A 27,145-nucleotide genomic window follows, 5' to 3' on the forward strand; every position below is an offset into this window, starting at 1 on the left:
GCAGCTTAAATTATAACAGACATATGTCCCACTGCATTTACAGACTGACTCCTTGGCTGTGATTTTATCTAGCGACAGGGGTCTTTTACCTTTGGCAGAAGTGCCGGCAAGGACCCTGCTTCATCCTTTTGGTGAATGCCTGCCGAATCAAGTGCCAATTAGGCACTTAACTGGACAGTGACAGGCCTTCAACAGGATCAAGGACCCCTGCAACAGAAGTCCCGCCCTCAGAGCTGCTGGCCAATCATAGGCTGGCAGCTCTTATAACTGAGCAGCACCTGCTGGTGGACCAACCACCCAAGACCCAGGAACAATGCTGCTCCCAGGCCACAGGTAGATCAGGGCGGGAAGAATTTTGTGGGTTGAAGAACGTGGGGGAGGAGCGTGTAGGGTGGTTGGCAGTAAGGGAGGGGGGTGGCTCTCAGCGGGCCCCCCTGCCCGATGCCGAGACCTACTTTCAGGTAATAAGTGCCTCTTAAGGAGGGACCCCACACCCAGCAAGCAATCCACATAGTTTATCTTGCCATACTCCCCGTGTGGCGACAGGCCCACCCGCCACTTGGCTAATTGCGATGGCAGTGGAATGGCAGGGTGGGAAGGCCGTTCACAGGCCTTCCCGCCCCAGACTTAATTTCAGTGGAAGTGGGAAGATGGCAGCATTTACCCACACCCCTCCTCCTGCCCATTGGCACCATCCCACCTGATTGCATGCTGTCCCCGCTTCCATCCCGACATGGGGGAAGAGCATAAAATTCTCCCCCCGGTTTTCATGTGTCATCAGGTCCTATACTGAAGCCTGAGTTTGAGCTGTCAGGTGTACAAAACCTTTTTTGAAACTGTTGTTCAGCTTTTTATTCCAGACTGGCCTGTGAGGAAGACAATTGTGCTTTCTTAAGGTGACTTACTGTTTTAATTGTTGTAAATTTGCACTGGCATCAGAATCCTCCAGCCATTGGTAAAATACAAGCAGTGCTACAGGTCCAGCCAGACTGGCTGACTTCATTAGCATTTGAAGTAAAGGTAAGGGAATATTCTTCCCTCAAACTACTTAAAATATTGTACCATAAGAATAGATGTTTATGGGCAAAGTAGTGATCCAATATAAGGTAGCAATTGTATTCTACTTCATAAAACAAAAATGATTAAACCATTTCATCTTAAGGATTTTAAGTATATGATTTTTGTATTATCCTTTATTTATTGCTATTTAAAGTTGGCATTATTAGTCTTATTTAACATGTCAAAACTAAAATGTAATAAAAGGTTATAAAATGTTTGAAAGCCTGGAGCTTAAATTAGCTTTCCATCAAAAGTGCAGATCAAGCCAAGTGTTTAATATTTTAAGAGTTAACAAGGCATAGAAAACGATCAAATATGTCCATATACAAGATGACAGTATACTTTCTGCCATCGGCTTAATCTGATCTTGTTAACTCAGTCTGACACTATTTCTGAATGCCCTGAATTGGCCCTGTGTCAACATTCAGGGATTTTTGATCCTGTAGATAGTGTGAGGACAGTGCATTTTTAAATGTCATTTAATTCTTGGAGTATATTCAGGTGGCTGTCCAAGTTGTCACGGTCCTGTTTTTTTTTTCTCTCTCCTCGGAAATATTGCGGTGCGCCTTTAAGAGTGTAAAGAGATCAGTGCATCTTTAAGAAGTTCCGGAAGCTCAGTGAGCCAAAATGCATTCTGATTGCTAAGCAACAGCCAGAGAGAGAGAGAGAGAGAGAGAGAAGACATGATATTCAATGTTGCAATTTGACTTTTGAAAACTGGCTGGCAAAAACCTGGTTTGAGCAGAGTTAACAGACTGTTCCAACATGTGAAGGAAATAGGAGAGCCCTCTAAGTCAATTTAAACCCTGGGTAGTTTCTTTCTCAAACTTCTAAAAAGCTTCAAGCCAAATTAATTCCTTAAAGAAATAAACATAAAAGGTTTTTATTCTTTCACAACGAACTATTGATCTGCTGTGCTGTGTTCATTGCTGGAAAAAAGAATTTAATACTACAATTGCTGAACTGAACTGCCGAATTCCTATTTTTGGAAGGGTCTTCGGATTCATTGGACGTTAGAAGATTGCAAGTGAACTTTTACTGTGTTGCATTAGAAGACCATTCATTAGGAGTCGTAATCTGCAAAGACTTTATTGTTTTTTCTATATTTTCAGGCAGCTATTAAAAACCAGACTACTGTTACTGTTAAAAATGGCACCAGCAGCTGCTCCTTTAATATGACGGGGGGGGGGGGGGGGGGACAGCCGCTGTCAATGTCAATATGTAGAGCAGCCGCCCACCGCCTAATTGCGATGGCGCGGGTCCTGTGGGGGACAGCCACCATGTTCTGCTCCCGCTGTCACTACAAAATCCAACCTACTATTTCCAGGTAAACAGAGATCTGCATTGTCATGTCAAATAAAGACTAGAATCTCAAATAAGTGAAAGTAGCTTCAAGTGAACCACAGTTTAGATCAATATCCTTGTATTCACTCAGATGCCTTTTCAAAACTCAAATGCCTCTTGCTTGTATGACGCACTTAAATTCTCTCAAAATGATAGTCACGCGCTTATTGCCAACCTGGTCTTGCAGACTGAAGCTCATACTGTCTCAGTGACAAACACCTGTTCAGGCCAAACTTGTTTCCACACCTACTCTTAGCAAAAACTCACGGTCACTGCTTTGCTCAGTCAACTCCCCGCATCCCATATGCGTGATAAATTTTATTGGATTCATTTAAACAGTTAGTGAAGTGACCCTCATTCAAGACATGAAAGTGATAGAAGGCTATTGCCTGCTAAAGTGCCTTTTGGCAATATATACTCTTCTACTGAAGTACGGCTTAACATTTTTTATTGGCTAGAAATAAGAGGCAATGCAATTAAAAGGGTGGACTCAAGAAATAAGCACAAATAAATGGAGGTGAACAGCTAACTAATAAAGGCGCACTCAAAGCATATGGTACTTATTAATGGCTGCACTGTTTCAGTATGTCTTTGGAAGAATCAAATGTAAGTAATTATATTAGAATGAGCAAACCCGGTTCTGCAAGAGAAACTTAGCAGTTCATTTACATATATTACATAAAGAACAAGAATTCCTTTTTAAAGTACTTGCCATTATTACACCAATGATCAATGCTGCACGTAATAATTGATTGTTGGTTACTTGGTGCACCTCACCTGATTCTTCACATCTAGTTTAAGGCATGGGCGACCACCATTATAGGACTTCTCTCGCAGCCACTTGGATCTGATCTGTATCCCACTTCCACAGGATTTGCTGCATGCTGACCAGTTTGACCAGTCACTTAGCTTACAGTCAGATGGACAAGGCAAACTGCAAGTCTCTTCGATATACCCTAAATTTGAATGATTAAAAGGAAAATATAATTTAGTGGTTTAAAACTGTGCCGCTAGCTACTCTACAAGCTTGACACATTCATTTTAAAGTAGCTCGTGTCTCAGGTTGTAATATGGAAACATGATTTTCTCTGAGTTCCTGCTGTCACCAATGATTATTATTATTAAAAGATGTAATTACAAGCCAAATTAATTTGTTTTACTAGTGATTCATACATAGTCATATAAATTAGACCAAAGCATAAGTAACAGCCACTTCATATTATTTATACTGAATACTAAATAAGCTACTCCATTGACAGGGAGCAAAATAATTATAATATACAATTAAGATGTTAGATGAAAAATTAGCTCACAGTTTTTAGTTTTTACAAGCATTCTATGATATTAGGCTTGGTGATGAAATAAACCTTGAAAACAACCTAAGGAAGATAGATCAGAGGGTTAAATTATGAAGACAGGTTGCATAAGACTAGATTTGTACATAGAAGATTAAGAGGTGATCCAATTAAAGTGTTTATGATTATTAAAGGAGTAATAGGGTAAATAGACAGAAACTTCCTCTTGTGGGTGAATCCAGAACAAGGGAGTATAACATTAAAATTTCAGCTAGACTATCAGGGGTGATGCCAAAAAGCACTTTTCTGACAAAGTGCTGGATTTTGTGCTCATCCTGACAGCGGGTTTTGTGGTGGTTGGGGTGGGGTGGGGTGGGGGGGTGTGGAGGTGGCAGAGAATCGCCTGCCATGGAACCCGATGCCAGGACTCCTGGTTCTGATTCTGCCGGGGGCGTTTTAGGTCAGAGGCCAAATAAAAGCCTCTTCCCGTTGCTGCTGGGAGGGATCTTACCAGCAACGAGGGGGGCCTCCGCCCCATAGGGAGAATGCCTTGGAAAATGAGGGACCCTGTCTGTGGGCTTGGGGGTGGCCCTCCTTTGTAGGCAATTTGTGGCCCACAGAGGACACCCACCGTAAACAAGTGTACCCCCTTGGATAACCCTCCTCCCCCTGGACCAAACGTTCACCCCCACAACCCCCCTCGACGGGGCCTTTTGAACTGGCCCCAGTGATCCCATCTCACTTCCCTGAGACCCGGGGTTCCAGCGCTGAGCCTGCTTCTGTTGCCTTTGCAGTACCGGCAGAGCCCACCGCTCCCAGTAGCGCTGCTGATACTGCTGAGCTGCCAGCCCTGTGATTGGTCGGCAGCTCTTGGGGGGGGGGGGCGGGAACCCTGTCCCTATTAAGTATTTAAACGGGGATCCCGTTTCCTTAAACTTTAATCTCCTAAAGACCAGAGGATTGCTCCGGGGGTCAGAAATAAAGAGCAGAGGTGGAGTACCCCCCAACTTTTCGGCCTGGTGCTGGGGGCCCCGCCTCCTGCATAAAATCCAGCTCAAAAGGTGGTGGAAATCTGAAACTCTTTCCCACATAAAGTTGTTGAGGCTAAGGTTCAATTGAAAATTTCAAAACTGAGATTCGTAGATTTTTCTTTGGAAAGGGTATTAAAGGTTATAGAAACAAGGCAGGTAGATGGAATTAAAGTAATCATCCATGATCCAATTAAATGGCAGGAAAGACTCGAGGGGCTGAATGGCCTGCTCCTGTTAACCAAGTTCCTAAACACCGAAATAAATTCTAATCCAATTGCCATAACTAAGTCTGAATGGAGCCCACAAGGATGATTTGGTTTCTCTCATTTTTTTCTGAAATAATTTTCACAAAGCAGTTGTCTAATGTTTGATAGAGAATCCTGACACAGTGACGATGAAGGAAATGTGATAACTTTCCAATTCAGGTTGGTGAATGACTTACAGATGAACTTGGATTTGATGCTTTCCAAAGACATTTCTGCTCTTAGAGCAAATAAGGCAGCTATTTGGTCCATCGTGTCATAGAGTCATAGAGTTATACAGCACAGAAACAAGTCCTTCGGCTCATCGTGTCCGTGCCGACCATCAAGCACCTATCTATTCTAATCCCATTTTCCAGCACTTGGCCCGTAGTCTTGTATGCTATGGCATGTCAAGTGCTCATCTAAGTACTTCTTAAATGTTGTGAGGGTTCCTGCCTCTACCACCCCTTCCGGCAGTGTATTCCAGATTCCAACCACCCTCTGGGTGAAAAATCCCCTCTAAACATCCTTCCCCTTACCTTAAATCTATGCTCCCTGGTTATTGACACCTCCGCTAAGGGAAAAAGTTTCTTTCTACCCTAGCTATGCCCCTCATAAATTTGTATACCTCAATCATCAATCATATCTCCCCTCAGCCTTCTCTGCTCTAAGGCAAACAACCTAAGCCTATCCAGTCTCTCTTTATAGCTGAAATGCTTCAGCCCAGGCAACATCCTGGTGAATCTCCTCTGCACCCTCTCCAGTGCAATCACATCCTTCCTATAGTGTGACGACCAGAACTGTACCCAGTACTCCAGCTGTGGCCTAACTAGCATTTTATACAGTGTCTATGCCAGTTTTATGCTAGGGCAATTCAAAACTAATCCACTGTCCTGTTCTGCCGTTATAGCTATGCATCTTCCTCTACTTCAAATATTTATCCTGGTTTCTCTTAAAAATTGCAATAGTTTCTGCCACAACCAGTTCTTGAGGCAAACTACTTCATACTCCAACAACCCTCTATATAAAAAGATTCCCCCTAACCTCTCTCTTCACTCTTTTCATGGAAATTTAATTGGATAACCTCTGTCACTGAATCGCAAGCTATTGGAAATAGTCTTTTCCCAATTACTCTAACAAAACAACAATGAATTCTCTTGCTAAGCATTGTCTACTTAAGCAGAAATAGACCCAGTATCTCACATTTCTCCTCATAAAAACAGTTGCTCATCCCTAACATAACCCTGCTGTATATTTTCTTTGGTTTGAATGATATGGACTTGAACATTGATGAATTATCAGTTAAAAACCCCAGTCTTGACGTTATGATGGGGCGGAGATCACAGATGAAGCAGCTGAACATGATGAAACTGAGGACATTTTCCTGAAGAGCTGCGATGTCCTGGAACTATAATGATTGCTGCCCGCAGCCAACAACGCTGTCCCCCAAAACAGCCATGACTACCATCCTATGTATTACTGGTGAGTAGGTATTATTTGTGGCAAACTAATCCTCCTCGTCCTTCTTGACCTGCCTGCAGCCTTTGACACAGTTGATCACACCATCTCTTTCCAACATCTCTCGACCATTTGAGTTCTGATGAAAGGTCACAGACCTGAAATGTTAACTCTGCTTCTCTCTCCAAAGATGCTGCCAGACCTGCTGAGTATTTCCAGCACTTACTGTTTTTATCTCTCCACCATCATCCAGCTGGCTGGGACTGCACTTGTTTGCTTCCATCCTCATCTAATTGCAGCCAGAGGATCGCCATCAATGGCTTTTCTGCCCATTCTCACACAGTTATGTTTGGTGTTCCCCCAAGCATCCAATCTTGGACCTCTCCTATTTCTCATCTGCATGCTGCCCCTTGGCAGCATCATTCGAAAACACATCAGTTTCCACTTGTGCACTGACAACATTGAGTTCCACCTCACCACTACCTCTCTTAACCCCTCCACTGTCTCCAAGTGATTCTGCTTATCCAACATCGAGTACTGGATGAGCAGAAATTTCCTCCAATTAAATATTTGGAAGGCAGAAGCCACTGTCTTCAGTCCACGCCACAAACTTTGCTCACTCACCACCAATTCCATCCCTTTCCCTGACAACTGTCTGAGGCTGAATCAGACTGTTCGCAACCTCAGTGCCATATTTGACCCTGAGATGAGCTTGCAACCACATATCCAAGCTGTCACTAAGACTGCCTATTTCCTGTCTCCGCCCCTGCCTCAGCTCTTCTGTGGCTGAAACACTCATCTGTGCTTTTGTTACCTCTGGACTTGACTATTTTAATGCATTCCTGGTCAGTCGCCCACATTCTACCCTGCGTAAACTTGAGGTCATCCAAAACTCAACTGCCTGTGTCCTTACTCGATCAATGCCGTTCACCTATCACCCCTCTGTTCGCTGCCCTACATTGGCTGCCAGATAAACAACACCTTGATTTTAAAATTCTCATCCTTGTTTTCAAAGTCTTCTATGGTCTTGCCCCTCCCTATCTCTGTAATCTTCCTCCAGCCCTACAACCCTCTAAGATATCTGCAATCTTGTAGTTCTGACCCCTTGAGCATCCCCGATTGTAATCATTCCACCACTGGTGGTCTGGCCTTCAGCTGCCTAGTTCCTAAGCTCTGGAATTCTCTCCCTAAACCTCTCCGCCTGTCTACCACGCTTTCCTCCTTTAAGACACTCCTACGTCCGTGACCAAGCATTTGGTCATCTGCTCTAATATCTCCTTATGTGACTCAGTGTCATATTTTGTTTTTTAATGCCTCAGTGAAATGCCTTGGGATGTTTTGTTATTTAAGACACGAGATAAATACAAGTTGTTTTTGTTGTTGATGATGATGGCCTTATTAATGACACGATCTGCCACTTGACTGATGATTGGGAGCAAGCCGATAAGGCAGATTAAATTTATTCTGTAATTTTATAGAAAGGACATACTACGACAACATTCCACATTGTTGTGTGGATGCCAGTGTCATAGTTGTACTGAAACGTGTTAGCTGGCTTCATTATTATGCACCTTACCAACAAATATGCATAAAGCCCTTTTAAAGAAATAAAATGTAAAGAAAGTCAAAGGGCTGAATTTTATGGGGCCCTAGGGATGGGAACAGAGTGTGGGGGCGGGGGAACCCATAAAATTGCATGGGAAGGCAGGGGGTGGAATGCCGATCACCTTCCAAATTAGTCCAGGGTAGGGAAGGCCAAGAATGAGGCTGATTGAGGCTCTTCCCGCCTCGACCTCAATTTAATGGAAGGTAGAGGGGCCTGCTGCCACATTGATATCTAATATCAGTAAATCAGAAGCACAGCAATTTCAACATAATGATCAAACTACAGTTCTTGATCTCCCTCAGAAAAATATCTTTATAACACAAAAATATTTCAAGAAAGGGGTGGTGCTTTGATTAACACATTGTCCTTTCATCTACAGGACCAGGGTTTGAATCCAGCTCAGATTCAACATCAAATGTAACAGATTGTTAATGAATGCAAGCATACAACACAAAATTGTTCATAATTCAACATAATTGTGCACTCAATGGGAAATCTCAGAGACCAAAAGGATGTTCAGAATATGAAATGGAAAGAAAATTACACTAGTTAAGCAAAAGGAGCATCTTCTGAAGGCTGGAATTTTACGGCCCCGCACACGAGTGGGAGGCAGCGGGTAACATTTTGCGTGGGATGGTGGTGGCAAGAAATGGCCTGCCCGCCCCAGGCCAATCAAGGCCCTTAAGTGGCCAATTAACTGCGGCCGACGGGTGTCTCCAGCCCCCCGACGGCCGTGAGTGGGCTAGGGGAGGGCCCTTCTGATCGGGCACCCTGTGCCCTACGGAGGGCCCTCCCCCAAGGCCCAACCACCCCCACTGCACAAACACTCTTTTCCACCCCCCCTCCTAACCGACCCCCACCTTGCCTCACCAGGGCCCAGCCAATTGTCCCCGGCGAGACCCCAAAACTTATCTTGGTTCTGGGCCGTTGTCCCACTTGCTTCTGTGGCTGGGTGCAGTCCCAGCACCGGCCACTGCTTCCGATGGCGCTGCTGGGACTGAGAGCTGCCGGCCCGCTGATCGGCCGGCAACTCCATTAGGCGGGACTTCCTGCCTAGAGAGGTGGAAATCCCACCCAAGTCCAATTAAGGGCCAAGCGAGCATAAAATCCCAACGTGGCTCACCAGGCCCGGCGGAGGCGAGCTCGCCCTTGACTTTTTGACCAGTGGACGGGGCCACCCGGCCAACGTAAAATTTCGGCCGGTTTGGGTTTAAGCAGGTCACGGGGAAAGGGCAGGAATGTGGGACTAGCGGAATTGCTCTTGCAGAGAGCTAGCATGGACCCAACGGGCCGAATGGCCTCCTCTGTACTATAACTATTCTATGACATTGCTAGTGTAATGTCAGATTTATTTTGCACTTGGCCATTTTATAGCTATTCATACTGTTTAAGAAAAATGGAAAAAAGGTGCTCTATTCTTCAGCATTCAAAGCCTTTCCCTTGATGGGCACAAAGCATTTATCTTGCTCACTGCCAAAAATAAAATTTACCAAATTCTGATCTTCAAGAACAAAATATTTACACACAATTGCAACTTTAACCAGAATTGTAACATAGCTGTGACATACCAGAATTGCTACAAAGCCAAGGATTCACCAACTTCTTATTTTGATCATAGCAGGCTATGGCTCGATAATGCACACCATGTCCACAGACTTTGATGTCTCCTTGAACCTTCATGCCAAGTTGCATTGTCAGCTTGTTTTCGGGAAGAATACAATCTGACCAATTCCCTTGTGGTTGACTGATAAATTTGTCACATGGGCAATTCTTAGTCTCGACTAGTGGTTCCTTGTGACACTTCTCTTTCTTCTTGCTTTTTCCTAATTGAACAGAAAAAAGTCTTTACATTCTTCACTTATTCCATAATTCTGCATTTTTCTGATGCTGTTTGACAGTTATTTAGAACTTTTTGTGAAAGATATTTAAAAATAACATTATTTCATACCATTTGCCAAAACAATCATCATCTCTGAAGGTGTAAGGCATGAACACAGACATATGTTGAAATTTATTCCCGATTCATATTGTTTTGATTATTTTCCCACCAGAAGTATTTGGGAAAAGGGCTTTTTAAAAAAAATGTTGAAGTTTTCAAGGCAAAGTGTATTCACCCCAGTTAAAACAAAGGCCCTGGAACAATGCATAGTTAAAATGCTCACAAGTCAAGCTTTGATGTTACTTCCCCAGTGATGGTTAACAAGTAATGTATTAGCCTAACTCAGTAATTAATACATATAATATCCATTTTTCTGGGTACTGTCTAGGATCTTTTGACTGGGAACAGAGACATAGGGTAGAATTTTATCTGCTAACGGCAGGTAGGCTTGGATTCATGTGGAGGGTTAAAGCCCCAAAAAATAAGTAGCAATTTAACCTTCTGTTCTGGCTTTAACAGCTAGTGCACAAATTTCCTGAGCTGTATGGATTACTCCATGGTGCTCAAGGTGAGAGGACAGTGGGAAGTCATCGGCCAATGAGTATGAAGCACAGAGTGATTGGGGAATGGAGTGCATCATAAACTGAGTGTTAAAATTGGGAATTTGGTGCAAGAGGGATCTCTCTGCTAAGTATTTCTCAAGCTGTAATTCAGATTAACATTTAGAGTTTGACTCAGAACTTTAAAACTGCAAGAGAAACTGCAAGCTACTTAAGATACTTAGTTAACCGAAACTGCCTGTCAGTGGCAGTGGCAGTTAACTGTCAATCAGTTGAAAGTGGTTGCCTGAATAAATGTTAATTACTGTAGCAGGAATCTGACTCAGCAGTTATAACTTGGGTGTGAGTCATAAACATTCTATATAAGTAGACAGTGTTTGCTACTCAGAGTGTGGAGCACAGAGTAATCAGGGAACAGAGTGTATCATAACCCAAGTGCTAAAGTCGGGCATTTGGTGCAAGAGGGAATTAGGGGAAAAGAGATGCTGCTTTTTATTCTTTTTGTTTTACCTTCAGTAGTTGGTTAGTGTTCTTCTTTTGTCTCCAAGATAGGAGACTGTGATTTGCTATCACTTTACTAATTTAATAACTAGTTAATTAATCCTTGTGCCTTGATGCTTTGACTTCAGCATGTGGGAATTGTGGAGAGAACTGCAATCCAAGACAACCATATCTGTGGTAAGTGACTGCAGCTGGAGCAACGTCAGCTCACAGTTGCTGAGCTGGAGTCTGAACCGCAGATGTAGTGGGCATTAGGGAGGGGGGAGAGTTACCTGGACACTTTGTTCCAGGAGGCAGTCACATGCCTTAGGTTAAGTAGAACTTTAGAGTTGGTCAGTGGTCAAGAACAGGAGGGTGTGACTATGGGTCAGGCAGGGATCAGAATCCAGCACATAGTTATGGAAGAGCCATAGTGCTTGACTTTGACCGACAGGCATGAGGTTCTTGCTACTTCTGTGGATGGGAACACGGACTGCAAAGTAGATGGGCAAACTAATCATAGCACCATAATCCAGGAAGCCATTCAAGTGGGGGAAACTGAAAAGGAATGTGGTCGTGATAGAAGACAGTATAGTCATGGGAATCGATACAGATCTCTGCAACCACGTCCAGGAGCTCCAAAGGTTGTGTTGCCTGCCCGGTGCCAGGGTTAAAGACATCTCTTCGTGGCTGGAGACGAATTTGGAGTTGGGGGGGGGGGGGTGGGGATGGGGGAGGGGGGGATCCAGTTGTCATGGTTTACGTAGGAACCAATGAATTAGGTAGAACTAGGAATGATGTTCTGTTGCAAGAGTTTGAGGAGTTATGCCCAAATTAAAATGCAGAACCACAAAGGTAATAATCTCTGGATTGTTACCTTAGCCATGCGCCAATTGGCATAGGGTCAGGCAGATTAGAGAATTTAACACATGGCTTAAAGAGTGGAGTGGGAAGAAGGGGTTTCACTTCGTCGGGTACTGGCACCAGTACTGGGAAAAGAGGTAGCTGTTCCATTGGGATGGGCTCCACTTAAACTGGGCTGAGATCAGTGTCCTGGCAAATCGTATAACTAGGGCTGTGGCTAGGGCTTTAAACTAAAAGGCGGGGAAGTGGTCAAGTGAAAAGACATTTAGTAATCTAAAGACAAAAGTCAAGGCAATAGAGCAGTGTAGCGATTTGGGTGAAGACAAGCAGAGTGGGACAGGAAGGAACAGAAAATTCAACAGTAATAGTGCATCAACTAATAAGGTCCATGCAAAGAATAGTAGTAAAAATAAAATTAAAGGCTCCTCATCTGAATGCATGAAGCACGATAAAATAGATGAACAAGTGGCATAAATAGAAATAAATGGGGGTTTAGATCTAATTGTCATTACAGAGACATGGCTACAAGGTGACCAAGGTTGGGGAATAAATATTACGGGGAATAAATGTTACAGGGTATAAAACATTTCAAAAAGACAGACAGAATGGAAAAGGAGGGGTAGCCTTCATTGTGAAGGATGATATAAGGACAGAAGTGAGAAAGGATTTGGGCTCTGAAGATCAGGAAGTGGAATCAGTGTAGGTACAGATTAAGAATAAAAAGGGTCAGAAAACGCTGGTGGGAATAGTTTATTGGCCCCTTACCAGTAGTTGTACCATTGGACAGAGCATTAAACAAGAAATAATTGGAGCTTGTAACAAAGACTATGTAATAATCGTGGGAGGACTTTAATTTTCATATAGACTGGACAAATCAAATGGGCAATGGCAGTCTAGAAGATGACTTTATAGAAGCCTTCATAATAGTTGCTGAGAACAAGATATTGTGGAACCAACTAGACACAAAATTATTTTAAATCTATTATGGTATAATTAGGCATAGTTAATTAGTAATCTAATAAAAGATTCTCTGGAGCAAAAGTCATTATCATACAATTGAATTCCAGATTAAGTTTAAGAGTGACATACTCGAATCCAAAACAACAATCTTAAACTTAAACAAAGCCAACTACATAGTTATGAGGGGAGACCTCACTAAGGTTGATTCGGTAAATAGACAAAAAGGTCTGGTAGTAAATAAACAGTGAGAAATATTTAAAGAAATGATTCAAAATGTTCCACATTTTTCACACAAATAATAGTGGGTATCTGGAATGAGCTGCCTGAGGAGGTGGTGGAGGCAGGAACAGTAGCAACATTAAGAGGCATCTAGACAGGTACTTGAATGAGCAAGGCATAGAAGAATATGGAATTAATGCAGGCAGGTGGGATTAGTATAGATAGGCATTATGGTCAGCATGGGCCATGGGGCTGTTTCTATGCTGTACGACTCTATGACTCTATGACTAAAATACATTACATTAAGAAACAAAAACTCTGAGTAAAATCCATCTGTGGTTTACTAGGGAAATTAAGGATTGTATTAGATTACAATAAGAGGCTTCTAATGTTGCGAAGAATAGTAGTAAGCCTGGGATTGGAGAGTTTTAGATACCAACAAAGGATGACCAAAAATTTAATAAAAAAAGGAAAATATAGAATGAGAGTAAACTAGCCAGGAATAACAAAAACAGATAAGAACTTTTACAAGTATATGAAGAGGAGGAGAGTAAATGTTGGTCCCTTAGAGACAGAGACACGAGAAATTATCATGGGGAATGAGGAAATGACAGAACCATTGTACAAATATTTTGTGTCTGTCTTCATGGTAGAAGATACAAATTACATACCAGAAATAGAGGATAACCAAGGATAATAAGAGTGAGGAACTCAAGGTAATTAATATCAGTAGAGAAAAAGTACTGGAGAAACTTAAGGGACTAAAAGTTGAAACATACATGATTCTGAAGGGGCTTGACAGAGTAGACACTTAGAAGTTGTTTCTCCTGGCAGATGAAATCCACAACATGGGAGCAAGTCTCAGGATTAGGGGTTGATAAATTAGGATTGAGGTAGGAGAACTATCCTTACTCAGAAGGTTGTGAATCTTTGAAATTCTCTACCCAAAGGGTTGTGGATCATTGAGATATTGTTAAGGCTGAGATGGACAGATTTTTGGTTTCTGAGGGAATCAAGGAATATGGGGAACAGATAGGAAAGTGGAGTTGAGGCTGAGGATCAGCCATGATTGTATTGAATGGCGGAGCAGTTTCCAGAGACCGCATGGTCTACTCCTGCTCTTATTTCTTATGTTTCGTTGTTCTTAATAAAACTAACATGCTAGAAAGTGTTTAAATAGAGGAACATAACAGCCACAGCTATGCCTACGGGAAAGGCTTGTACTCTCAGCACACGTCTTGATTTACAGGACAGGAACAACATTGACTTATGGTGGACCTTATTTAACTTGCTGTAAACCTATCTGCTCTCAGCCTTTGCTGCAGAATGGAAGCAGCTTATGCAGCCATCATACTGATCTCTGAAGAGTAACAAGAGGACGACCAACACCAAGACTAGCAGCAGCAGGAGCGGCAACAACAGCTGTCTTCTCTGCAGGCACATGCCTCTCCACAGGGCAGAGGGAAAGGACACAGAGCTCCAGCTTGAAGGAGGTGATATCCCCCCAAACAAGTTTACAGACAGAGGATCAGCTTCCTTGACATGACCGGGCAACAGTGCCTCAGGAGGCTCAGGCTCTCACAGCAGCTCGTTGCTGCCATTTGCAGCCTTCTTGAAACAAGACCTTCTTCCAAGAGGGCCAGGTGGGCCTGCGCTGCCAGTGGCTGTCAAGCTCATCACAGCCCTGAATTTCTTCGCCTCCAGCACCTTTTAGTCATCAGCTGGGGACATCTTCAAGATCTCACAATCTGCAGCCCACAAATCCATCTCCCAATTCATAAATACCATGTTTGCCAAGGCCACCCAATATGAGCACTTTGACACTGATGAGGCCAGTCAGATTCAGTGAGCACTTGCCTTTGCTACAGTAGCTAAATTTCCACTGGTTCAGGGGATCATCAACTGCACACATGGGGCAATTAAGGCGCCATTAGATAATCCCACAGCGTTTATCAACCAGAATGGATTCCTCTCCCTCAGTGTGCAGATTGTCCGAGACCACCGCAAGTTTATTATGCAAATATACACAAGATTTCCTGGAAGCCATGACTCCTACATCCTGCGCCAATCAAGTCGACCACAGGCGTTTGCACCTCCGAGCAGGTTGAATTGGTGGCTCTTTGAAGACTAGGGCTACCCTCTGAGAATGACTGATGACACTTATTGGAAGACTGGCCAATGATGCTGAGGAGAGGTACAACAGGAGCCACATCATCACAAGGGTGATCAAATGGGCAAGCCATCGACTTGCTGAAAATGAGATTCAGATGCCTTGATAGATCTGGGATGTCCTTTAGCGAGGGTTTCCAGAACCATGGTGGTCTGCTGCGCCTTCCACAACATGGCGCTGCAGAGAGGAATGGAGTTTCAGGAGGAGGAAGCTGCAGAGTGTTCACCATCTTCCGATAAGGAAACCTTCCGATGAAGGCTTCATCTTTTGATGAAGCCCGCACCAGGCTCTTAGAAGGACAATTCAGATAATGAACAAGCCTCAAGACATATGGAACTGTAGTCCTACCCCGCCCCACACCCCTAGCACAAAGCAGTCCAAAATCACACCATCACAAGCACACAGTCTGCATGGACTCCACTCTGAGTGTGCCATTCTCATAAAGCCTTTTGTCTTTTGGGGAATCGAAATGTTGCAATGAAGGGGGCCAGACATATAAAAAACTTTCTTCATTTACTATTACACAAATTAAGCAACGTTCTTCCTCTTCCACTTCCTATCACTTCTGTCACAGCGTTCCATCCCTGTGGCTTCAGCAAAGCTGGAGGCAGGCTGCTCATTCCCGTGTTCTGACAAATGAGATGCCTGTGGCAGATGTCCTTTGGGTTTTGAAGCCCGTGAAGGCCCTGCCAAAGACTACCCCACATGTACTGTGCAGGGGCAGTCTTTATAATTGAGGCAGGAGGCAACTTGTGTGGCTCTGTCTGAAGGGGTCGAGGGGGGCAAGGAACAAGAAGTGGCAGTGCCATGAGAAGAGTCCCCACTGCCATGTGCCCTTCATCTTCCATCTCTTGGCCCAATTGCACTTCCCTGCTAGCAGAGAGCTGGAGACCACTTTGCTGCATGTCAGTGTAGCATGCTGCACCCAGGCAATGCTTTGCTCGATCCTCTGTAAACTGGTAGCCAGAATGTCCAGGCCTTTGGTGTGGGCCAGAATGCTCGGTGGCCTGCCACGTCTAATTCTCCACAAGGTTTGTCATTCTTTCAATGGAGGTGATCAGTGCAAATGCTTGAGCCATTACGTCACTCATGCTAGAGATGGGCTCGTCCATTTTCTCTGCAAGGGTGCCCACTTCCTCTGGAAATTCTGACAAAGGCACACACATTTCCCGTTGCTGCTCCACATGTCCCTTATTAGTGTGTGACCCCTACCCCGCACCACCCCCCCCCATTCCCCACACCACATCTCAGCAACTGTGTCCACCTCAACCACCATTCCTGGTCACATATGCCAGTTGTTGATTACCTTCAACATAAAGAATTACTTCCAGACATCGGTCCTAAATTTGCATCTCACAATCCTACACCTGTGCTGTCTAGCCCTGGTGTGTCTGAAAGTATCATTTTAACCCCCAACCTATACAACATTCCTCAAAGAGCCCCAAGGCTTGGATCAGCCTCATTATTATCCTCTGGACTACTTTTTGGGTCTATTTGGCCTCTTTATGTCACAGTGACCAAAACTGTGTGTAGTATTCTAGGTAAAGATTCACCAGGACACTGTAACTTCCACAACTCTGGGGATTTAAACTGAACTGATTTGACAACACAATCCAATACCTTATTTGCTTTACTTATTGGCAATTTACAGTATTTAGACATAATAAAGGATTGATAGTCTTTCAACTTCTTCTCCCATGAAAAGTTCTTTCCTACCCAGGATGTACATATGGCTTCTGTTTACACTTTCACATCCAGTAGTGCTTTCAAAAACTGCTGAAGTTTTGAGACAGAAAAAAAATGTAATCTCTGAAATTGAAATAAAACACCTTGCTTTGCCATTCTCTGTGACAAACAGCCTTCTCCTTTTAGCTTCAAGGAACTTTGCCTCGTCAGCTTACCTAATTTATAAAAAGTCCAGTTCCCTCCCTGGAAAACCAACTTTCACAATACTTAAGTCATTTATCCGCTATTGACATATTGACCCACAAACCTAAACAATGGTAAATTAAATGAATAATTTAATATTTAATAACCACATAAATTAAACAGATGTTCTGGGTAGCATTTAATTGGAGAAACAAGTTAATGCCAATAACTCATTGATCTATCCAATTTTTCAGCCTTTGATTAAAAATTTGCAAGTCAGTTTTATCACCAGTCCTCCACTCATTTGCAACTGTCCCAGAATTTACATTACAGTCCTAATGTCCTCATTATCATGCCAAAATAATTTTAAATTACACACTACTTTGTGAAATTGAACATGTGCACATTAATGCCACAAGCCTGCCAATTATATAAATTCATGTATTAAATACTACTACAATAATACAATGCAGATGCTGGAAATCTAAAAATAAAACCAGAAGAAACTGGAAAAGCTCAACATCAGCAGCATGTGTGAGAGAAGAGCTGTTGATCAATATTTTAGACTTTTCTACAGATGTTGCTTGACCTGCTACATGAACAGCATTTTCTGTTTTCATTAAATATTACAATAGTGAAACAGAATTCTGGTCAAATTTAGAAATTAATTGGACTTTGAGGTGGGCTGGAGGTACATAGATAAACAAAGGCAGAGAGCAAGCCAATGGCTGGCAGCAGGGTACTGAATTTTAAAATTAAAACCATGAGGAACATAAGAACAGGAGTAGGCCATTCAGCTCCTCAAACCTGTTCTGCCATTCAATGACGTCATGGCTGATCGGTATCTTAACTCCACCCACCTGCCTTGTCTCCATATCCTTTTATACCTTTATTTAGCAAAAATCTATTGATACCAGATTTAAAATTATTAATTGAGCTAGCATCAACCGCTTTTTGTACGAAAAAATTCTTCATATCTACCACCCTTTGCATGAAGAAGTGCTTCCCAACTTCTCTCTTAAATGGCATAGCTCTGTTTTTAAGAATATATCCCATTGTCCTAGACTCCCCCCACACGCTGAAAATATTCTCCCTGCCTACCCTATTAATTCCTTTCAAGATTCTAAAAACTTCAATCAAATGGACTCGATGAGCCAAATGGCCTCCGTCTATGACATAAATGACTCTGATTCTATGACTCTATGATTCTCTAAATACTTAACCTTCGATATTTAGACAAGATTTATATGCATCTGGAAAGACATGGTCTGATTAGGGATAGTCAGCATGGCTTTGTGCGTGGGAAATCATGTCTCACAAATTTAATTGAGTTTTTCGAGGAGGTGACCAAGAGGATTGACAAAGGCAGAGCGATGGGCGTTGTTTACATGGACTTTAGCAAGGCCTTTGACAAGGTCCCGCATGGTAGGCTGGTCCAGAAGGTTCGAACACATGGGATCCAGGGTGAGCTAGCAAATTGGATACAAAATTGGCTTGGTGATGGGAGGCAGAGGATGGTGGTGGAGGGTTGTTTTTCAGATTGGAAGCCGGTGACCTGTGATGTGCCGCAGGGATCAGTGCTGGGCCCTCTGTTGTTTGTCATATATATTAATGACTTGGACGTGAATGTAAGGGGCATGATTAGTAAGTTTGCAGATGACACCAAAATTGGTGGTATAGTGGACAATGAAGAAGGTTGTCTAAGGTTACAGCAGGATATAGATCAACTGGGAAAGTGGGCAAGGGATTGGCAAATGGAATTTAGCGCAGACAAGTATGAAGTGATGCATTTTGGGAAGTTAAACCACGGCAGGACATATACAGTGAATGGCAGGGCCCTGGGGAGTGTTGTTGAGCAGAGAGACCTTGGGGTGCAAGTACATAGTTCCCTGAAAGTGGCAAAACAGGTAGACAGGGTGGTGAAGAAGGCATATGGCATGCTTGCCTTCATTGGCTGAGGCACGGAGTACAAGAGTTGGGACGTCATGTTACAGTTGTACATGATGTTGGTTAGGCCGCATTTGGAGTACTGTGTGCAGTTCTGGTCGCCGCACTACAGGAAAGATGCGATTAAGCTGGAAAGGGTGCAGAAAAGATTCATAAGGATGTTGCCTGGTGTGGAGGGCTTGAGTTATAAAGAGAGATTGGATAGGCTGGGTCTCTTTTCCCTGGAGCGAAGGAGGCTGAGAGGGGACATGATAGAGGTATATAAAATTATGAGAAGCATAGATAGGGTTTTTTAGATTTAGAGATACAGCACTGAAACAGGCCCTTCGGCCCACCGAGTCTGTGCCGACCATTAACAACCCATTTATACTAATCCTACACTAATCCCATATTCCTACCACATCCTCACCTGTCCCTATATTCCCCTACCACCTACCTATACTAGGGGCAATTTATAATGGCCAATTTACCTATCAACCTGCAAGTCTTTTGGCTGTGGGAGGAAACCGGAGCACCCGGAGAAAACCCACGCAGACACAGGGAGAACTTGCAAACTCCACACAGGCAGTACCCAGAATTGAACCCGGGTCGCTGGAGCTGTGAGGCTGCGGTGCTAACCACTGCGCCACTGTGCCACCCTAGATAGCCTGAGTCTGTTTCCCATGGTAGGGGTGACTAAAACTAGAGGGCATAGATTTAAGGTGAGAGGGAGGAGGCTTAAAGGGGATCGAAGTGGTAAATTTTTCACACAAAGAATAGTGGGTATCTGGAATGAGCTGCCTGAGGAGATGGTGGAGGCAGAAACAGTAGCGACATTTAAGAGGCATCTGGACAGGTACTTGAATGAGCAAGGCATAGAGGGATATGGAATTAATGCAGGCAGATGGGATTAGTATAGATAGGCATTATGGTCGGCATGGACACGGTGGGCCGAAGGGCCTGTTTCTATTCTGTACGACTCTATGACTCTATATTCTAGGGAATACAAGCCTAGCATTATGTAGTCTTTCATTACAATCGAACCATTGGAGGCCTGGCAACATTCTGGTGAATCTGTGCTGCACCTTTTCCAAGGCCAATATATCAGGCTTAATTTTACAGACCCCCCGATGTCGGGGGTCATGGTGGCGGGGCCGGAAAATGCCTCCAGCAGAGGGCCGCCACGCACCCTGATGCTGCCTGGCCCCATATTGCCGGCGGTGGCAAGGCTTTGTGGTGATCTGCCCGCCGCTCAGTGACGAGATAGTCATTTACATATATAAATAAATTTAACTCAATTAATTAATTAACCTTACGCTCCTGCCGCCTGTCCCGGTGTGATATTTGTGCCGCTAGTCGGCACTCCTTTGCCTTCGGATCCCCGTCCGCAGAACCGAGGTGGGACACTGGTGGGGAGGGGGCAGGAGATAAGTTTCTCAGTGCGGGAGTGGAGGGAGCGGGGTCAAAGCCATATCACTGGTGTCGGGGATGGTAGTAAGGGTTATAGTGGAAAGGTTATGCACTTGGGGGGCGGGGAGGAAGGTCAGGTGGACAAGGGAAGTGTTTTCAGGAGGGCATGGAATAATTTTATGGTTATTGGGGGGGGGGGGGGTGGGGGGTGGGAGAGAGGCAAGATAAAGTTATTTATTTTTTTTGATCAATGTATCTTTAAATATTTAAATTGAACGGCAGGACTCGAAGCCCTTTAAAATGACATCAGCACCGATGCAAAGGCAGCTGACGCCATTGCCTGGGATGGACAGCCCGCCCCTCCACAGCATTGCGGGGGGGGGGCAGTCTGCCCCAGCCATTTAAATTAGCCCCTGCACTTAATATCGCGGTGGCTCCGCGATGTACGGCCCGCATGGGTGGGCCGCCATTGTTTTCGTCCACCACTGAAATTTCAACCCATCCTTTCTATGGTGCAGTGCCAAGAACTGTAGACAATGCTCCAGACGTGGTCAATCCAGGCAATCTAGGTTTTTGTATAGCTGTAGCAAAACTTCCTCCCTTTTATATTCCAGTCCTCTAGTTATAAAGGCTAACATTCCATTAGTCTTTTTGAGCATTTTAGACATTAGACCTGAGGAAAACTAGCTTTTCTGTTCAATAATGCCATGGCTACAGGAACTGTGATGACAGCTGATCTTAGTGGTATACCGTGTAACATGTACAGAATGCCACTAATGCATTCTAGGAGCTGTATTACACTATTCATTTGAGGCTCTTTCTATAGACAAGGACAACAAAATAAGCTCCAGACTCTTGCTGAAGGGGAAGGCCTCTTAAGGAGAAACTTGTTGCAAGCATTTCTAACAAAATAGCTGACTTTATGGGCAAGATTCATTTTTTGCAGATTTATTTAATTTTTTGCCATGTATTATGTTAGTTTTACTTGTCGGAAAACACTTCCAAAAAAGTCTTGAAGATATTTGATGGCTGGTATTGTGGACATTACTGGCTCCTGATAGAATGAGCTTTTCCTACAGATCCAATGACGATGAAATATTTAAAAGAATATTTTAGTCTGAAGATTATGTTACATAGATTTTTGAGGTATGTTGCATATGATGCCTTTGGACACATACAGCGCATATGACTCTCAACTACAGAGCTTTTCTTGTGTAGGTAGCTTTAGAACTGTTTTTATTTTATGGATTGAGGGATCCAGTGTTAATTCTGAGTTATTTTAGCACAGTTACCAATCATTATTTGAAAACAAACACTTAGAAGCTGAGTGGTGATGTGAGGTAAATGGTTAAAGTCTGTTTCTGCTCATGAGGAAATGGGGAACAAGGGGACTGAGACCGTGGATTATCACTGCAAGAGCCAAGGGGAGAGAACAAAGAAGCTTTTTGCATTGGGGGCTATTAAACTCTGGGATGCTTCATCACAACTGGCTGTTGAGGCAAAGGGTGGGATTTTACCGGCAACGACAAAGTCCTGATGTCGGCATGTAAAGCAGGTGGTGTGGCGGAACAAACGGAAATGAAATTGCTTTATTATTGGGGCCATCCAATTAGCATTCAGCAGGCCTGAGAATCGGCCTGTTAGACAGTGCACGTGGTGGGTGCGGGAGTGGGGTGGCGGGGGGGGGGGGGGTGGGGGGGGGATGCAGGGGGTGGTGGTAAAAGTACCAGGTCATGCTAGGCTGGCACCATGTTTAAAAGGCAGTCGGCAATCATTTTAAAGGCAGCAGCCCCAGAAGAAACTGAGAGGCCTGACCACTGGACTGATTGGGAGGTGGCAGCAGGCAGGGTACAGGTGGCACCCAGGTTTTCTGATGCCTCCCTGGAGATGCTCCTCCAGGCGACAAGGGCTCATAGGGTCATTATCCCTCAGGATGAGAGGAGGAGGCCCGCTAGCAAGATGAAGAGGACATGGACAAAGAAATTGAGGAGGGTAGAAGCAGTGGGGTGGTCCCATCTAAGTAGCTGTAGTGCAGGAAGAGGATCAATGACCGGATGCAGTCTGACAACATGTGCAGTACATAGCATTAAACCTGTAGTCTTAAATGTCACAAATGAAGAATATAAAATTGGAGAAGGGGGTGCCTACTCAGTTAGAGGCAATGCCCAGGCAGCAGCATTGGCTGTCAGATGCATGGTGCCTCTCTATGGAGGACACTAGTCAGTCAGAGTTGTCCCCTGCACTGCCAGTACTAACTGGCCACATGCAGAAATAATCCCTGTGGCGCCATGATGGACAGTTAGGCTGCCACCAACATAGGTGTCATGTGTGTCTATGATGAGTGAACGACAATGCTAATTTATACGCTCGCAGGAGGAGAGTTCACAATGTGCAGGAGAGAGGAAGAACTGGAGGCAGCATCCCATATATGGCAATCCTGATGCCACTGGAAGAGGAAGCCTTGGAACTAGGAGGCCTGGAGACAGGGCAAAATATCACTGATGGTGAGACAGGTGTGGCTCCCCCAGGCAGAGAGTGCCCTAATGGATGGGGGAAATAAACCCTTTGGCAACCAATAAGCTTAGTGCTCATGTGACCACCACTGGTCACACGGAGCTCCAGATGATGAGCAGTCAGAAGGACATGTTTGGAACGCGCAGTGCCAGCTCATCTCTCTCTCTCGCTCACAGGTATGTACAAGAGGAGGCAACGGCAGAGTCTGTGGGACAGCCTTCCATATCTGAACAGGAGCAGACCTCAAAGGATGCAGCACCTCATCATTTCCTCATCAGCACAGATGCTCTCATATCGATGGGCAGTCGCATGCATGTAGCAAAGGGAGCACAATCTGGTCAGTACTGCAGAGATCCACCCGTGCAGGTGACGGAGTCAATGACAGTTGCAGCCACTCACACTCAGAGGAATGTGGGAGGACGTGATGATGCTCAGTTTCAGGCTGATGACATGCCTCTGGAGTGAACAAGGCAGCAGATGCTGGAGCTGCAGCGTGAGGTGCATGAACTTCTGCAGGAGCTTCCAGAGGGCTTGAACACTGATGCACAAATGATGGAGGAGTCCATCCAAGCCATGAGTGCAGCCATGTCTCTGGCATGTGCACACATGGCATCCTCCATGGAGAAAGCGGTGACCCTCTTGGAGACCAACATCCATTAAACCACCCAGAGGCAGCCGGAGATGCGTACGGACTTGTATGTCATCGTTTCCTCCGTGAGCTCTGTGGATTAATGGCTGGGAGAGAGGGGAATGAGTGCCAGGTGATCAAACTGCTCAGGTGAGCAGGGAGGGACAAGTGTGCCCTGAAAGGGTAGTGCAGTGGCTGCCTGCAATACCTGGGGACACATTTCAGGGCACTTCTGGTGTGGATGGTGGGTCCTTGTCCCCTCCGGTGGTGATACCAATGCTTCAAAAATCCACAAAGACAGAAGCAGCTCCTGCACAAGTGCAGGAGGCCCCCGCTAGACCTCAGGCAACCAGAGGACAACCGCCACGGCCATCAAAAGCCACAGAGCTGAAAGTTCAGCAGCCTGCCTCCACCTCAGGCGACAGCACAGGGGAGCACCATGTAGCAGCACCCACAAACATGTGACAAAGTCCACCTAGCTGCCCTTGGGTTTCACTGAGTTATAGTATGGAGCTTGATGTCACCTTTTTGTTTATTTGTGATTAATGGAATCAGATATGCTACACAAAAAAAAATCCTTTACTCATTTATCCACTATTGGGCCATTAACAGTTTGATTGCTCTGCGAAGGGCATGATGGGAAGGATCAGACCACTTTAGGTCTATGCATTATCTATGCTGTGGCCTGATGTCATGACGGTTCCAGTGAGATGGTAAGGACATTCAAGGAAAGGGCCACAGGGCTATAGAAGGTAGATTTATTTGTTTATATGGGTGTGCAAGGAAGGCTGATGAGAAGCATGTCTATATTAATGAGTCACGAACCTCCTTTGCGCATATCTCATTGCATCTCGCTGGGGGTCCCTCGGGTTCATCACCACAGTCCACTTGGTAAGCAGTCCCCTCCAAATCCATATCCTCAGAGGAGGCCTCGCGATCAAGGATGTCCTCATTGTTCAAAGCTTCTCCCCTCCGTAGCGCCAGGGTATGCAGAGCACAGCATACCGCCACGATACGTAAGACCCTTTGCTGGGGCATATTGATGGGCTCCACTAGATCTATCAAGGCAACTGAAATGCATCTTCAGAAGCCTTATGGCCTGTTCGATGGTCGCTCTAATTGTCAGGTGGCAGCTGTTGTAACTCTCCTCTTCATCTATGCTGGGGTTCTGCACAGGCATGAAGGGCCATGTCTTCAGTGGGAGGCCCTCATCACCCAGTATCCATCCTTGAAGGCGCACGGGGGCCTGAAAAGCTTGGACAACTGAGACCGCCTTAGTGTGAAGGCGGCATGGCAGCTTTCCGGGAACCTTCTGCAGGCCTGAAGGAAACATTTGCAATGGTCGCAAATCGATTGTGCATTGAAGCCCTTCCTGTTGATGAAAGCTGCTACCTGGTTTTTGGGAGCCTTGATGGTCACATGCATGCAGTTTATTACACCCTGTACCTGGGAGAATCTAGCAATGGCCCCGACTCCTACAACCTTTTCAGCCTGATTGTCTAATCGGTGCAAAACCACAAGTAATAGCTGGCCTTCTTGTACATGGCATTTGTAAACATCTTGCTGCAGTGATGGGCTGCTGACTGGGCAATCCCACATATGTCTCCAGAGGATCCCTGGAATAATCCTGAGGCATAGAAATGTAGCACCACGGTGACCTTCAACTCAACAGGCAATGGGCAACAGGCACTTCCCATTGAGCTCAGATCCTCCTCCATCACGGCGCACAGCTCGGTGACTGCCTTCCTCGAGAGGCACAGTCTTCGGCGACACTGCTGTTCTGACATTTGCAGGAAGCAGAGCCTCCAACGATAAACCGTCTCTGGTGGGTAGCGCCTTCTGCGCACAAGAGGCTGGTCGTGCCCTCGTCCGTGCCCCCTTCCAACTTCATGATCCTCATGCCCTTCTGGGTGCTGCAGCCACGCTCCTGCTGGCTGCAACTCCCTCCCACTCTGATGCTCCTCCTCACCAGAGGTTTCAAAGCCTGAGTTAGAGACCCATTGCAAATTTCTGCACTCACTTCTCAAGACTTCTCACCCCTCCTTACTCTGTACACACAAGTGGCAAGTCAGAGAGGACATTCAATCAGAATGCCTCTTCTGTGTGCGCCAGGTTTGGCTAGCCTCCAGAATGCACCATTTACTCTCTATCACCCTCCCTACAATGCCCCGCTACGTCTTGCAATGGCTACTGACTGCAGCCACGACTGACCTTCCACCGAGCTCTCGCCTGCTTCACGAGGCTTTGAAGATTCGTTGTTCTTGTGCACCCGTCGCAAAATTGTAAATAGCTCGAAAAATGCCCATTAATTGCCTGTTGCACATGCTCAATTGCCTTCCCGCTGCCTTCAAGCGCGGCCTCCACCCCCCAGAACAGCCACCTCCGGGAGTATCCCTAGCGGCATAAAGACATTGGGCTTCTGTCTCAACCCTATCCACTGGCATTTTACAGCCACACCTGCCTCCCAGCCCGTCACCACTGCACTAACAAAATTCTGTCCAAAGACATTACTGTAATTTTCCATATATACTACCCATGGTTTCCCTAAAAATTGATCGAGAAGTTAGGGTGAAAATTATACATGGTGACAAATCAAAGTGGTTTTTTTTGTAGCCAGTAGTTGGTCCTCACAGGGAACGCCGTCGATCCAATTTGGGATCAACTATCTTTCCCGAGCAAAGGTTTGCGTCCTTTTATTAGGCCCACAGATGAATTCAGGCCAGATCTCAGTTTCCCTGCCTGAAACTGTATAAGGGCAGGAGGATGGAAACTCTCACAAGGAAACAGGGAGGCTACAAAAGAAACTTGCTGCCTGCAAGAAGATTAAACAGAGCCTCTTGTAGCAATTCTTTCAAGATCAGCTTGGTGATGGCTCTCCTCCACAGCAAACCATCTGTGGATTGCAAGGTTTTCATCCACCAAAGGACTCAACTGGCATCATAAGTAGGAGGATGTCATCCAAAACCTTTTATGGGATGACTATTTTGATACTCATGGTCCAGGTATGTTAGTTGTTATATTATATAATAAAACATGTACGAGGCAGACAATGCAGGAATCCTCCGGGAATGTGTCACTCACAAACAGGCCCCGCTGCTCGCCGCAGCCGAAGTCCATCACTTGCAAATAGCCTGTCATTCCTTCGGCAATTATGACACTTTGACTGCAGTATTGCAAAAGTCTAGGTTTGTATTATGCAAGGTGAAAGGCAATTTTGACTCTGTTCATGAAAATTGGAGTATTATATTTGGAAAATTACAGTATTTGAAAGATTATTTGAAAACGAATAATAGGGCTCTTGGAAAAAGCATCAGCACAGATACAGGCATTGGGGGCTGTATGGCTTCCGTCCGTTACAGATAAAATGGCAGTGAGTTATTGCATTGCTATTGGTTATGAGGGGAATCTAAGTGATACCAGTATTACTACAAGTTATGAATACAATTTCAGTGAGTTACTATTAGTTACTGGTGGAATCAAAGGTTCTCCCCTGTGTGAAACCCTTCCACACCTTTGGTTATTTCTCTTCTGTCTTTTCAGTGACCTTCTGGCTCTCAAATTTCTCTCACCTGCTGCCACAGAACCACAGGAACCCAACTTTTATAAGGTAACTGCAATAACATTTGCAGAT

At 44.8% G+C, this 27,145-nt stretch overlaps 1 protein-coding gene across 6 annotated transcripts in view; it reads right to left on the reverse strand.

Annotated features, from left to right (window-relative positions):
- Window positions 1-27,145, reverse strand: part of thsd7ba (thrombospondin, type I, domain containing 7Ba) — a 953,049-nt gene that overhangs the window by 252,488 nt on the left and 673,416 nt on the right. For 5 of the 6 annotated variants that reach the window (XM_068035032.1, XM_068035034.1, XM_068035033.1 and 2 more), the window contains 2 exons: window positions 9,604-9,858; window positions 3,181-3,359 (listed from right to left, as the gene is read on the reverse strand). In XM_068035032.1, the coding sequence (XP_067891133.1) occupies window positions 3,181-3,359; window positions 9,604-9,858 (434 nt within the window). The remainder of the gene's footprint in view (window positions 1-3,180; window positions 3,360-9,603; window positions 9,859-27,145) is intronic. The other variant, XM_068035036.1, reaches the window with a different exon arrangement.

Source organism: Heterodontus francisci, chromosome 7, assembly GCF_036365525.1.
Source record: "Heterodontus francisci isolate sHetFra1 chromosome 7, sHetFra1.hap1, whole genome shotgun sequence".
Classification (NCBI taxonomy): Eukaryota; Metazoa; Chordata; class Chondrichthyes; order Heterodontiformes; family Heterodontidae; genus Heterodontus; species Heterodontus francisci.